This window comes from Anopheles coustani, chromosome 2 (genome assembly GCF_943734705.1).
Source record: "Anopheles coustani chromosome 2, idAnoCousDA_361_x.2, whole genome shotgun sequence".
Lineage (NCBI taxonomy): Eukaryota > Metazoa > Arthropoda > Insecta > Diptera > Culicidae > Anopheles > Anopheles coustani.
In genome coordinates, this window is record NC_071289.1 from 50,037,105 (window position 1) to 50,051,065 (window position 13,961).

Consider the following 13,961-nt stretch of genomic DNA (forward strand, 5'->3'; position numbering starts at 1 on the left):
TTTCAGTTTCATCGCTCGGGTTGCCGCTAATCGAAATCCGGCTGCCAGTGATTTCGTGAAAAATGTGTTGCGAGGCCGATTATTTTTTTTATTTTTCAGAGCAGAGAAAATTCGAAAAACGAATCTAGCAGAAAGTTGTGATAATGAAATAATGAAATACAAAGAGTTTGTTATACCTTAATAAGTAAAGTGTTTATTTCCGATGGCACCAAGGTATGAATCAATGGAATAAACGCTGCTATAGCGCACAACTCGAAGATCTTTGGTCAAAACCCATCCGTTGATACTGTTTATCCCAAAGCTCAAAGTCGTTCATTCTCAATCCAACCCTATCGCCTCGTGGAATGAGATACGGTCCAGTTCTACGCAGCTGATAATGTGGCATTCGAATTTGATCGCACTCCGCACTGACGGTTCGACATTTGTTTCCATGTCACAAACGTCGTTTCAACGGGTGCTGCATTCTCAAACGGATAAGCGGAAATTTTATCCCGAGGCCCGAATCTGGTTACATCCTCAAAAATATGCAGTAGATTGTGGACGATGCTGGAAATGAAATCCCTGCCAAATTTTTCACCATATTGCCGAACGAAACATTGTAGCTTTTGCCCAAAGTTGTCTGTCAATCTCAATCTTACGATTGATTTCCAACGGCAATGTGATCTCCAACAGTCTAGTTGAAATTTTTTTGCTGATATCCGAGGGCCAGCTGCGGAATCTCCATTTTCCAACAAAGCGTCCTTTCAGTATTCGTCGAGTGGCTCCGTGATCGATAAGATGCAGCTGGTCAGCTACGACCATATCTTTGATAATGGAACTGATTCAAATCTAGGAGCGGGGATCGTAGAGACGTCTTCTGATATGGTATATCGACCGACAAGTGTTCTTTTTCGGGATACTTGGTTCACTGAGCAATCGCGAACGTTGAAAGTTATCTATTGATATATCAGTGGATAAAACGGCTGTCATACGCGAACAAATTGATCGAGCAGCTGCTATGTCGATAGATATTGCTATCGCGAACGCTCAAAGATGAACCCTATCGATCGATATACCGATCGATCGATATATCGATCCACTGCTATGGACCAGTCGATAGCGAGTTAAAAGCTCATTTTTGATGTTGCGTCCTGCAACAGTTTTCGGTTCGATTCCTACTTTCTTTCTCTTTATTCTTCACGAACACGTTTTTTAAACACTTATTCTCTACTCTAATTTATTTTTATTTCAAGCGACAATGAATGTAAACAAGTTGCAAGTGTTTTTTCCTTTCTTTGTTCTGAACCGAAAAGACGCCATTGTCCCGGCTGGAGCCCCTTTTATCATCTTATCAGCCGCGTCCGTCAGCTGGTTGTCTCTTTCTTCCGAACAATAGACCCTACGGATATGGACCAGCTAGCGGACGCGGCCCTTCACCACAACTACTGCCCTCTGTTGACGGCTCCAACCGGTTCAATTCGAGCTGGCCCTATCGGACCGTTGTTTTCACAACAGTGGTGTATTCAATTAAATTATGAAAAAATGATGCACAATTAAGAAAAACTGAAAAATCATGGTATTTATTGATATATATATATATATAAATATATTTTTTATGTGGCACGACGTCCCATAGTGGGACAAGGCCTCTCTCCGAAGAGAGTTTGTGTGACCGAAAGACGATATATTATAGATCGGTGGTCAGCCGTTCGTAATACCGGAGGGTGCCAGACTCGAGATTCGATCCCACACCTGTGGTGTGGTGTTTCCTCGCGCTACCGCTGCGCCATGGGCACCCCCATGATTGATATATTACCGAATAAAAAGTTATGAAAACTAATTATGCAAAATATATCAAAAATTAATTTAATTTCTATGTCCACTGCAGTCCGAAGTTTCCACTGCCCATTTTAAATATTTTGGTCAGGATTTACAAAAATAAATAAGAAGCCAAAATATTATATACAGTGACCGGCAGGAAAAAGTGCCCACTTCGAATTTTGTTGATTTTCGCTCAATATTTTTTTCTCAATCCAACTAAATATACTGCGAGTATTTTTCGTATACTGATTTACATATTTCATATAAGATCCACTAATTAATAAGTGAAAACAAACATATTTTGATTTTGAGAAAAAAATAATAAAAAAAAGTGTCTAAAAAAACAGTGACAAGAAAAAGTGCCCACTTCAGTTATTCATTATTATCCATAAAAATAAGAAATAATAAATGCATTTTGATATTTTATGTGTTCTCTTTGAGCTTTTAGAACCTGCTGAAGGCGCTTTGGCATACTTTCTACTAGGATTTTTAGTTTTTGGGGATTTTATTCTTCTGAAGCGCGCATTAGAGCTTCAAATTGTCGTTTTTATTCGATTCATCAGTTTTGTCCACCCTAGCATCGAGAACTGCCCACAAATGCATAATCTCCGGGCTCTGAGGAGGCCATTTCAACAGTTTTGTCCGACAAGACGGGAAGAAAGACTTCGTCTTCTTGGTAGTATGTCGAACTTGCCCCCGCCGGGAGAACGAACTTCTCTTCAAGGCCCGTCAGGATCAGTGAAATCTCCAGATTTTGTTGCAGGATGTTTATGTTTATGTTGTAATCTGCAGTCTTAACACCGTTAATATTCCCAAGGCTCCCCACTCCACTGGACAACCCCAGACTACCATGTTGCCTCCTTCATGGCATACTGTGCCCTGGATGTGGCGAACCTGCAGCATTGCCTCCTTCGATTTGCACTGTATACGTTCAGGCCATCTTCGATTAAAAAGTTCAAATTTTGATTCGTTAGACCACCGAACCGTTTTTCAGTACTCTAGAGGCATAGCAGCATGTTCCTCAGCGAGCTTAAGACGCTTGGCCTTATTGGTCATGCTCATCTAAAGAAGCCTCCTAGCAAGTCTGCTCTGTAACCCGTATGCAACAAGCCGACGACGAATAATTCTTTCAAAAACTGATGGCTGAAGTATTTCCAAGATCTCCCTGACAGTTACTTTTGCATTTTTCTTGACCTCACGAATGATCTTAGCGTCCATGCGCGCATCGGTTTTGCGCTTGTCTCCTCTACGAGGGCGATCCTCCACCGATCGTTGCGTTTAAAATGTAACTATTAATTTTCCTACCGCTGCGTTGTGGATTTCCTGCTTTGAATAAGTTACTTTAATGTAGATAAGTGCCATAAAACAAATTTTATGCTATTTAATTTCTTGTAACACTCAAATTAATGAGACACCTAAACCCAATATAAACAAATTGTATATTTACAACCAATCATGAATTAAACACGTGATCATACGTGTATAAATGTCAGAAATAGTGCTAACAAACTTAAAAGATATCAAACGCAATAAATTGGTTAGCCCTCAATGCAAAACTTTATGCAAAACTCAAAATTTCAAAGTGGGCACTTTTTCTTGTCACTGTTTTTTTAGATACTTTTTTTCATTATTTTTTTCTCTAAATCAAAATATGTATGTTTTCGCCTACTCGTTAGTGGATCTTATATGAAATATGTAAATCAATATACGAAAAATACTCGCAGTATATTTAGTTGGATTGAGAAAAAAATATTGAGCGAAAATCAACAGAATTCGAAGTGGGCACTTTTTCCTGCCGGTCACTGTATATTAAAATATATTTTAATTTTTAAAGTATATCTGAAATAAATAATAGAATGGAATAGATTAAAAAAAACTCAAGTCCCAAAAAAAAGGTTCATTTTTCAAGGGTAATCTGTAAAAAATTATACGCACCGCATGTGGCGTACGGATTAACACTGGATGATGCTGTACTGAAAAGGTGGGTCGCCGGTTAGAAAATCAACACGTGTCCACTAGGGCTCACAAACTTGCCGGCGTGGATGCGAATCCCACCCGAGACTGGGCCTTCCCCTGTACGAGAGGATTGGCTATCCACGTACACAAAGGGAATAAATTAAATGAAAAAATAAATTTCAAAACAAAAGTTTTTCCCTAAACGTACTAAAAAATAAAAAATAATGTATGTTAAATGACATATGTATCTATGTATCAGTTTTTCGTCTTTATCGTTACTCGCATTACATCGAGATTGCTCTCAGTTCGATCGCCATCTACGATGCTATGCGAATAACGACAAAAACGAAAAACTGATACATAGATACATATGTCATTTAACATACATTATTTTTTATTTTTTAGTACGTTTAGGGAAAAACTTTTGTTTTGAAATTTATTTTTTCATTTAATTTATTTTATACTTTTTTACATTGAACTGTATTACATGAACAGAGAAAACAGGAATGATTCTTTTATATGAAAATTGTCATTAAGTTAGTAGAGTCGTAGAGTATTCATTATCAAACTTAAGGAAGGAGTAGAAATCCACTGCCTGTTACTGCAGGATCTGGCGCAACTCGTTTTACTTTGCTGTGAACAGGATCGCGATGTCCTAGTACCAATTATCAAGGAGTAAGAGTAGGACTGCATTCTGTTTTAACGTTTGCTATGAGTACTGAAGAAGTACTCTCGTTCTACTGCACTGCTGCGAGAGAACGCAACATGAGATCTCTCAATGTCGCACAGCGCTCTCCCGGGAGAGCTGCTAAAGGAGACCAGCACGCTATCAGTTCAAGTGGGCCAGAACGGGATCGCCAACGCACAGTCATAATCTGGGAGCGAAAAATGCGGGTATTGCTAGCACACTCTTTCATTACTGATCTTCTATCGTTTATCTCTGTCCGATTCATATTTTGCGACATCCGGGAAGGTGAATGCATAAAAACTTTTTAAAAAGTCTAGTAAGACCTTCATGAGTTGGAATAGGTATTCGTTTGCTCAAAATCTGGTCAAATCAAACGTCAATCAAACTGGTTGCTAAGGTATCGAGCAATGCGATGGGAACTTCATCTGGTAAGGTTCGATTCCTTAGTTATATTCTCAAAAGATTATCGTTACACCCATATAGAAATCTGAAGCGAAACAGTTCAGTGCGAAAAGAGTGAATATCCGACATCATGAATCAAAAGGGTGCAGAGATCGAGTAATTGTTTTTCATAAAATGTATGTGTGCATAATGTATATAACAAAACTGTTTGTCACAGGAAATGCTGTGCTACTCGCATCCAGTTGGACAAACTGCTGGACATCATGTAAGAGAATCCAGCTGTTGCAAAAAGTAGTTCGTCCAACCCTGGTGCATCCTGGAAAGAGGTAGCAGCTGAACTGAATGTGTTAGGCCCTAGTAAAGAAGCAGGGGGATGGAAACGAGTAAGTATTTTGAAGAAATTTATGTTTTTGTTTTATATTTTACTTTTTATTATATATATTTTATATTTGTATAGACATGGACCGAAAAAAAATCAGGAGCAAAAAAACTCTCCCACAACCAACGAGAACAGAACAAGACGGGTGGAGGCAGAGCAAAATTGAAAATTTTATATATTATGGACGAAATTATTATCCATTTAATGAAGTTGAATGAGACTGTTGCCGCCATTCCTAACTGGAATGCCAAGAGGAAGAGGGAACAGAACCCCAAGAAAAAGAAACATCGGAACAGAATGAATTAGTAACAGAGGAAGCTCCTAGCACCGATGAGGCCAACGATAAATCATTAGAGGAGCCAAGAAAAGAGAGACCATCTAATCCGAGAAAACGAACGCATTCGATAAATTTGGATTTCGAATCGGACGTAATATCGGCATCAGCTGAAATACAAACAACACCGCAAGACGTCCAAAAGCCGAAAGTTCTCCCCCACAATATAAATTATAAAAAAAAACCATTGTGGATTAAAACACACATAATTGCTTTGCTACAGGAATGTGTAAATTATGGGAAAATGTTTGTCGAAAGCACCATCCGCTATCATGAAGAACAACTCAAAAATATGTGAAAAGAATGATTCAATAAATACTTGTAGATGATTTCACCAATTGATTAGTATTTGTAATATCATTTGAAAAATTAATTTTATTTTTGCATAATTCGTACAAACTTCCTCAAGTCGAAGGGTTTGTTTGTGAATATTTCTTATACCGCATATTTTTGCTCGTCTAAAACACCAGTTAGCAATCCATTCAAAACGCACATTTTGTGAAGAGCACAACAAACATTTATAATTCGCTCGCATTTTTCTAGTGCGTAATGAAGCTGCCTAGCTCCCAAGATACATCGAAATTTGTTTTTTAATATGCCAAACTTTCGCTTGCCCTAGCCAACGCGCTGGACAGTATGATTGGCACTGATGATCAGTTGTATGCTGTATATGACGACTTCAATTATTCCTCGCTGCTATGGAGCTTTGACGGCACCAATATACCGGATCGCATTCAACCGACGCCCGTATATCGGGGTTGTAGTCCATTTCTCGATGCTATGAGTTCGATTGGCTTACCCAACATGGACACGTTACATGCACACTTTTTCTTGGCGTAACGACCTCTTGGTCATGCCTGCCCGTTAAGGGCTTACGAGACTTGTTTCCCTGTTGTACGTGGATAGTCAGTCCTTTCGTACAGAGGAGGGTCCAGTCTAGGTTGGGATTCAAACTCACGCCGTCGAGGTGGTGAGCCCCGGCGCTCATGGACCGATTTTCTAACCGGCGCTACCGCTCGACTGTCGCGGACCCCATGGAACCTATATGAAAGTCGATTTAAAACAAATTCCGAGCATTAAATTTCTTAATTATGCTCGTGGCAACGTCACCAAGAGGTTCAAACTTTATTTCGCCGATAAATTCGCTAAAAAAAACGATTTGGCAAGGATTCTGCACATGTGGCAAAAAGACCGCCGTGTTTGTGACGAATAAGAACATAAATTCGGACTTGTATAAGAAGGAGTGCCTTATGAAATAAATTTTGCCATTTGTTAGGTCTCATGATGGTCCAGTTATGTTTTGGCCTGATCTAGCAAGCTGCCACTATAGCAAGGACGTGCTATCATGGTACAACGATACTGCTGTGAAATTCATTTAAAAATGATGAATCCACCGAATTGCCTCCAGATCCGCCCAATAGAGCGATAATGGGCAGTAATGAAACAAAAATTAAAGAAGAGAGCAGTAACAAAGGACATAATAAAAATGAAGAGTTTTTTTTTAATTTACTGGCCAGAACAGTGACTAAAACTGTTGTGCGCTGGTTGATGGGCGGTATCAACAAAAAAGTTGGAGAATTTCTTCGTAAAACTAGAACGTAATTTTTTTACGTTATATATTAAATCAAAAATTATGATTCATTCAAACAAAGTTTTTCAATTGGATTAATGGTATGAAAGATACACGCAATACAAAGTGCCCCATTTCTAAATGATATCGGGGTTCAAATATCGGGTTTAATGCAAGAATGAGACCTACTAGAGGCCGAACAGCAGCCGTGAAAGTTGTTAACAAATTACGTTCTAGAAATATTTCTGTTATATGCGCGATGAACAAAAAAGGTATTTTGCATTACGCACTGCATAAGCGCTCAGTGAACAGATCCTTATTTCTTCAATTTGTAGTTGAACTCAAAGAAATATTGAAGCAACAAAACTTTATGCGTACAGTCATGGTCATGGACAATGTTCCTATCCATCGTTCCATAGAAGTACGAGAAAAAATGGAAAGTGACGATCAATTAATGTAGTTACCTCCATATTCACCGTTTCTGAACCCAATTGAAAATATGTTAAGTAAATAGAAAAAAACCAGTAAGAAGAGCTTATGTTCAAGATGAAAACAGTCTTGTACAAGCCATACAATTTGCTGCTAGGTCAATTACCGAAGAAGATTGTGAGGGTTATATGAACAATATGTTAAGGAATGGGCAAATGTGTATTAGGGAAGAACAGATAATAGATTGAACTAACAATGTTATTTTGAGTAAAGTTGGTTTAAATAAAAACATCTAATTAGCCAGTAATGAATGATTTATCTATTTTATTGAATCACAAAACAAGAACCGAATCTTTTAGTCTCCATCGACCATCAACAATAACATCAACGCGTTCAATTCATGTACACGAAACCTCTACAATTTATGCTAAATTCATTTCCATTCGATTTAAAACGATATTACACCTTCGAACTTCGTACGCTCCTGGTTTGATAGTCAGAATCAGCAAAACATTTTCTTGAAGGTAATACCTCCAGTAAAAACGTTGCATTCATATGCAGAAACGAAAGACCCCATTTGAAAACCCCTACTTTAATTAATGAATAAAAACCAAAACAACAGCGCGCGCGTAATAGTCTTGCGAGAAAACGAAATCAATTTGCACCGATCTCAAAAACGATACGAGTATGCATACAAGTAATAAACAGAATTGTCATCCTTCTGTTATGTTATGAAATTCTATACCCGATGGCCTGCAAGTCATATGTTAAAACGAGATCTTTCTGCGTCGAATTGTCATTCCGTTGACCGACGCTTGCAAGTCATTGTTGGCATTGACATGTATTTGAGCAAACACGATAAATGGGTGTTTGCGAGCGCCAAACGATGCCGTTTCCTGTAATACAGGTATGACTACAGGTACGGGAAAAAGGTAAAAGTTTTCATGTATTCAGTCTCATTAAAAATATTTTGGAGAGTTGTTATTACAGAGCCCACATCTTCCAATGTCAATGAACTTATTAAATATGATCAAAGTTCAAATTCGGAAGCCGACAATGAAAAAAACGAGAACGCAAAATTCACTGATCACAGGGATGCAATTTATGATAAATCGTCATGATGAAATTAAAAATTCTTTTTTTTTCCTCTACAGATACGACGTGAGAAGTGTATCAACCCTCAAACTATTTTTTTTGTTATTGATGTACTTCCTGGTTTTAAAGTAGCGGCGTATGGTTATGGCCAATATTGATGACAATTCATGGTATACCCGAAGTTCATCCAATGATTGTTGCCGCTTAATACTATTGCGGTACTTCAAACCCTTAGCCCTATTCCTTTTAAATTGGGGGATGAGCTGAATATACTATCGGAAAAAGGGTTTAGATCAAGGGACGTGCTGCTAGGAGTTTCCTTATTTTACATAGTAGCGGACGCTCCTGCGAGGGCTTTTAAAGGCAACTATTATTTGGTCGATCTTATGTCAACATATCTTCATAGTTTCACCTTTTTATTCATAGGAGTGGTTGGGCACAATGCCATCCATGGATGTCTTAAATGTACGTCGGTTGGCCAGCATCTCCCGGCTTCACGAACGGTGACGTATTCACATGTGACGGGTGTTCTTAGAACACATGAACTATAACGCTTGCAAGGCTATGGCCAACACCACTAATATCCGTCTCCGTTATTAAATTTAAGAAACTTTAACATTATTCAGGATATTATTGTAGCAGATAGGCTCCATTTAGTTGATTTAGGTCTAGTACGTAGAATAATTAGGAGTTGTATTTTTGGAGAGTGGGGTGTTCAAAAATGGACTACTGATGAATCCGCTTGTATAATGAAGCACATGAAAAAAAAAATAATACTGCCGTCGGAAATTCATCGCCCCTTAGGAGGTTTCAAAGACGAAAAAAGTTCTATATTCTGATGAACTTAGACATCAGAATATAGAAGAAGAAGGCATCAGAACATAGAACTTTTCTGCAGTATGCTGCCATAACGGCGTTTAAAAATGTGCTTAATCAAAGAGCATATAACCATGTTATATTACTATCTACTAGAATAACAATTTTATCGACTGAGTTTCATAGAAAATACTGGGAGCATGCCGGTAAAATGCTAGAACAATTTGTCAGTGACTACGCAGAGATCTATGAATCCGCGTATATTAGTTGTAATATTCATAATTTACTACACTTATACGATGTTAAAAAATTTGGATCACTTGACGACATCTCTGCATACCACTTACAAAATGCATTACAACATATCAAGGGTATGATTAGAAATGGCAATCATGTGCTTAAACAATTATGAAACAGAATTTCTGAATATGATCGTTTTCAAGCAATGATTGGAATACCAATGCCGATAAATGACATTTTTTTAAGTGTACGGTGGTATAGTATACTATTATTGCACAAATTTTGTTTTAAAAAAAGGACTGCACGGCGGATGGTTTTTATCTGACAAAGGCGAGGCATAGGCGATCTCTCCGACGAACCACTTTTGTTCACGGCTTCAAACATACTTGCTTGTATGTTTGAAATATTACATAGTTTTGTATGAAAAATTAAATAGATGGCATAACTCATGCGACTCATCAAGACGGTTAAATGCGAATTGGTCTTACATTGCCTTGTTGAGAGAGAAAATATGCGCAATTATCTTTACCCCGCGTCCACACGGGATAGTAGCGTAGCGATTTTGACACTCCGTCGTAGTGTAAATGTTGGTCGAGAGGCCTTAGTCACGGCCATAAAAAATAGTTGACACTACGACGGAGTGTCAAAATCGCTACGCTACGATGCCGTGTGGACGCGGCCTTACAAGAAGGATTCTTCAAACCAACATAGTGATATACCATAATAACTACATTTACTCAATAATTTAATTTTCTGAATTATTTTCGTCACAAAAGTTGTAACTTTTATAACTTTCAAAGACTAATTGAACAACTCAAATCGTATTGAACAAAACTCACTGCACAAACTACAACTGTGACAAATGGCTAGACGGACAGACCGATGGACGACTCCCAAAAGATCTGAAGAATACCACTCCAGTAGTATGAAGTTCCGCGAAAAATGGAAATACACGCATAACATGTACCCACAGTGTACCCACAGTGTGTCACACGGAACAGACGGGAGCGACCGACGTATGCTATGCCGACGTTCAGGACTTGAAAAAAAATGAGACAAAACGACAAGCAAAGACAAAATCGACAAAGCATGGAAGAAACGAAATACAAGGGGGAATAGAGAGAAACGGGAGTAAAGAGCCCGTATCGGAACGTAAATGTAAATCTGCTCCTTTCAATATAAAACTGAAGAACGTTTATTAGTAGAAAGTAAATTAAATAATTTACATAAAACAAATGAATTGCAAAATAAACTTCAAATTGAGCTATGCTTAAAAAAACTGTTCTTATGAACACCAAGTAGTAACAAAACTGAAAATCAACAATACTCACCATGTTTAGATTGATAGATTTTGAAGAAGCTCCTCCCACACCGTTTCACTCTTATGTCTGCGACAATAACAAGCCACACTCATGTTGGAATGAATTCTGAAATAGTTATGAAATAGTAAATTAGTAGAAACGTTTATCAAACTGAGAGAATATTTAAAATTACAAATTAAACTTTAAAAAAGACTGAGCAAAAATAACTCACGACACTTTGTGTGGGCCTCTGCATCCATTTCCTCACGAACATCACTAAAATACACTGAAATGATGAAACTGATACATAAATAAATTAGAAAACTATCTTCACATATTATTAACAAACATTAAACATTATTAAATGCTTATGAGTACCTTCAGCTATCTTTACAGCTTCAAATACCATGCATTAATTGTCAGTTGTTGACAAAATTGATCAATCATATAATACTACTGCGCAATCCAACAAACCGATTATCATATCACTTCTCCACAAATATGCTCCCAAACAAAACGTTCCTTGAAGCGTGTTACACAGCTTACTTACAATTGATCAGAAGACTTATTAAGCATTACGTTCAAACAGATTAATTCTACACAACTTACCACACTATACACTTTCTTCTTTAATGAAGTATTCATGTCTACTTGATCACAAAATACAGCTCCGTTTAATCACTTGTATCATGTAAGTACTTGTTTCGTGCAATGGGTGTTAAATAGGTTTTCAAGTATTCATTTTTGCAGATATCTTCATTTAAACTTGTTAGCTCTTTTACCCTGCACCAACAATCTCTCTACGCTAGAAATAGAAGAAAAAACACACAATTGAAAATGATACGTTAATTTATACATAACGAAATTCTACTACAAGTTGCTGCATCATTCGTTGTTTTTACAAGGCCTACAGAGAAGTCATGCAGTGATCGGGAAAACTCATCTACATACCGTTGTCTGTCTCATGTTCGACGTGGCAGATTTATTTTGGTTTGAATCAACGACATTCCATCGCCTGGCAATACAGAATAAAAATATTATCCTAGCAGTTCGCATTTAGTCAACACCATCAATTGGCATCTGTTTCACAACCGGAAATCTTCCAAGCTAACAACTTGACAGCTCTCGAGGATTCTATTTCTACTGCGACATTTCATTTCATGAAAAGGCATTACACAAATAAACAATATGACATGTGGTTGTAGAGTTCTGTACTAAAGTCATATCCCATCCGCACCTACCCAACAAACATTAAATTAAATTTTAACCGGTACCCGTTCAACCGCGTACCCGGGAAGTTTTTGGAATTTTGTTTTCAAATAACTTTTGATTGGATTGACGTACCGACATTAAACTTTTAGAATTCCTAGAAACACAAATTTTCCATCGTTTTGCTGAAGAAAAAAAAATTTCCAGGAATTATTAATATATAATATTAAATAAAGTGCGCTACAGATATTGTTGTTGATAAAATGTTCGCGAAAAGCACCAGCACTAAGCCGCTTCTGTTCAATTATGTGAAACAAATAATTCAAAAATTCCAGTAAAGTTTTTATTTTCAATGCGATTAATCAATTCATATGAGAGCAATGATCCAGTTGGAGCCGTTACCCAAGTGACAGAAAACACGATTTAGATAATTTTTGCCAGGCTTAGAAAGGGGCTGCATAGAAGATTAATAGCAGTTTTATTAAGCCAAAATTGCAAGTGTGTGCGTGAAAAATGAACCCACCGTGAGTGCACTGATCCGATCCTTACTATTATAAATTGAACCCTTCCATCCCAAAACCGGAACTGACAGCTCAAAGCCATCAAATCAAAACAAAATATAAATTCGAATTCGAACAGAGGATTTATTTTAACAATTTCAGCAGTTGTTCTGGAATATTTTCTTCGCGTGTTCCAAAAACCGTCTAGTTACAATTCGTAGTCATGAAACGAAAAAGACGAAAAGGTAAATATAGAAAAGTACAAATATACAAAAAAATACCCTTTTACATTTACCTTGCTTGCAAACAGGATAATCTTCCCCGACGAACTCGAATGCAACAAAATCGCAAACACTGCATGTATCGAGCTACCATGGAGTAAACCTGCTTCCTAGCTTGCTGCTCGTCCTGTATCACAGGGTCAGCTGCATCTTGCGGCGAACAGAGCGTCTGCATCATCATTGCATAAAGTTCATCCCTTGTCGATAAAGTCACTGGAAATATTGGCCTACCCTGGCTTTCCAGCATTATTTTGGCTTGTATGTCCTGTCTCGTTTCCGAAATCATAGCCTCTACAAGCAGCAAACGCTCCACCACGGTCAATACGAGCAATGCAGAAACCTTCCGGCCTTTGTTGTTGAAACCTGCTGGACGGTTGCAAATAACACTTTCCAAATAAAAATTATCGAGTGCTGAAGCAATAACGCAAATAAATCAATAAACTTACCATAATCGATAAACTGCCTCATCACAATCTTGCTTGGCCCTGGGTAAACGTGTTGTTGGCTTTCATACTGTTGATCTACTCGCTGTTTAATCCGCCTTCTGATCGAGAAAATTAGAGTCACATCCCTGTTTATCTTCGAACCACAATGTTGTTTTTGGTACAGTGCAAACGGCTGAATCGAGAGAGATGTGGAAATATGTTATTCGTAGACCGAGACGCAGGTAGGACATTTCAGTCCAGTCATTGCTGATGCTCTGCAGGAGTACCATGACAAATCGCCGCCAGCACCATTGATCGCCGACGATTCACTTTCACGTTTGACCACCTCATCCATGTCGATCAAAATATTACTCTACTTTTGCTCCCACGCACCTCCGTGGACGCGGTTTTCCATCCGCTTTTTGTTCAACAATCGAGCAGTCGACTCCTGCCAGCCAATCTGTTTCGCGATCATGTGCGGAGCTTTCGGTTTGGTAAAAGTGTTGGTCATCAACCGTCGCGCATTTGCAAGCTTC

At 38.0% G+C, this 13,961-nt stretch overlaps 1 protein-coding gene and 1 long non-coding RNA gene across 4 annotated transcripts in view; both read right to left on the bottom strand.

Moving 5' to 3' along the window:
- The window catches only part of LOC131265927 (uncharacterized), a 74,434-nt gene extending 62,647 nt beyond the window's left edge, over positions 1–11,787 (bottom strand). For all 3 annotated transcript variants that reach the window (XR_009178337.1, XR_009178336.1, XR_009178338.1), the window contains exons 1-3: positions 11,620–11,787; positions 11,243–11,296; positions 11,041–11,136 (exon numbers count right to left, since the gene is read on the bottom strand). This is a non-coding gene — a long non-coding RNA (uncharacterized LOC131265927). The remainder of the gene's footprint in view (positions 1–11,040; positions 11,137–11,242; positions 11,297–11,619) is intronic.
- A 1,223-nt stretch (positions 11,788–13,010) lies between these two features.
- Positions 13,011–13,532, bottom strand: LOC131264552 (uncharacterized). The gene is made up of 2 exons (XM_058266836.1): positions 13,447–13,532; positions 13,011–13,363 (listed from the first exon to the last, which is right to left on the bottom strand). Exons 1-2 carry the CDS (start codon positions 13,466–13,468, stop codon positions 13,011–13,013), a joined length of 375 nt encoding a protein of 124 aa, XP_058122819.1. The 5' UTR covers positions 13,469–13,532.
- Between the last annotated feature and the right edge of the window lie 429 nt (positions 13,533–13,961).

Bases quoted from the DNA above. Each gene is read 5' to 3' on its own strand.
- LOC131264552 (XM_058266836.1), bottom strand. From the start codon at position 13,468: ATGAGGCAGTTTATCGATTATG. The intron at 13,364-13,446 runs GTAAGTTTATTG...ACCGTCCAGCAG, and splicing joins GAGGCAGTTTATCGATTATG to GTTTCAACAACAAAGGCCGG.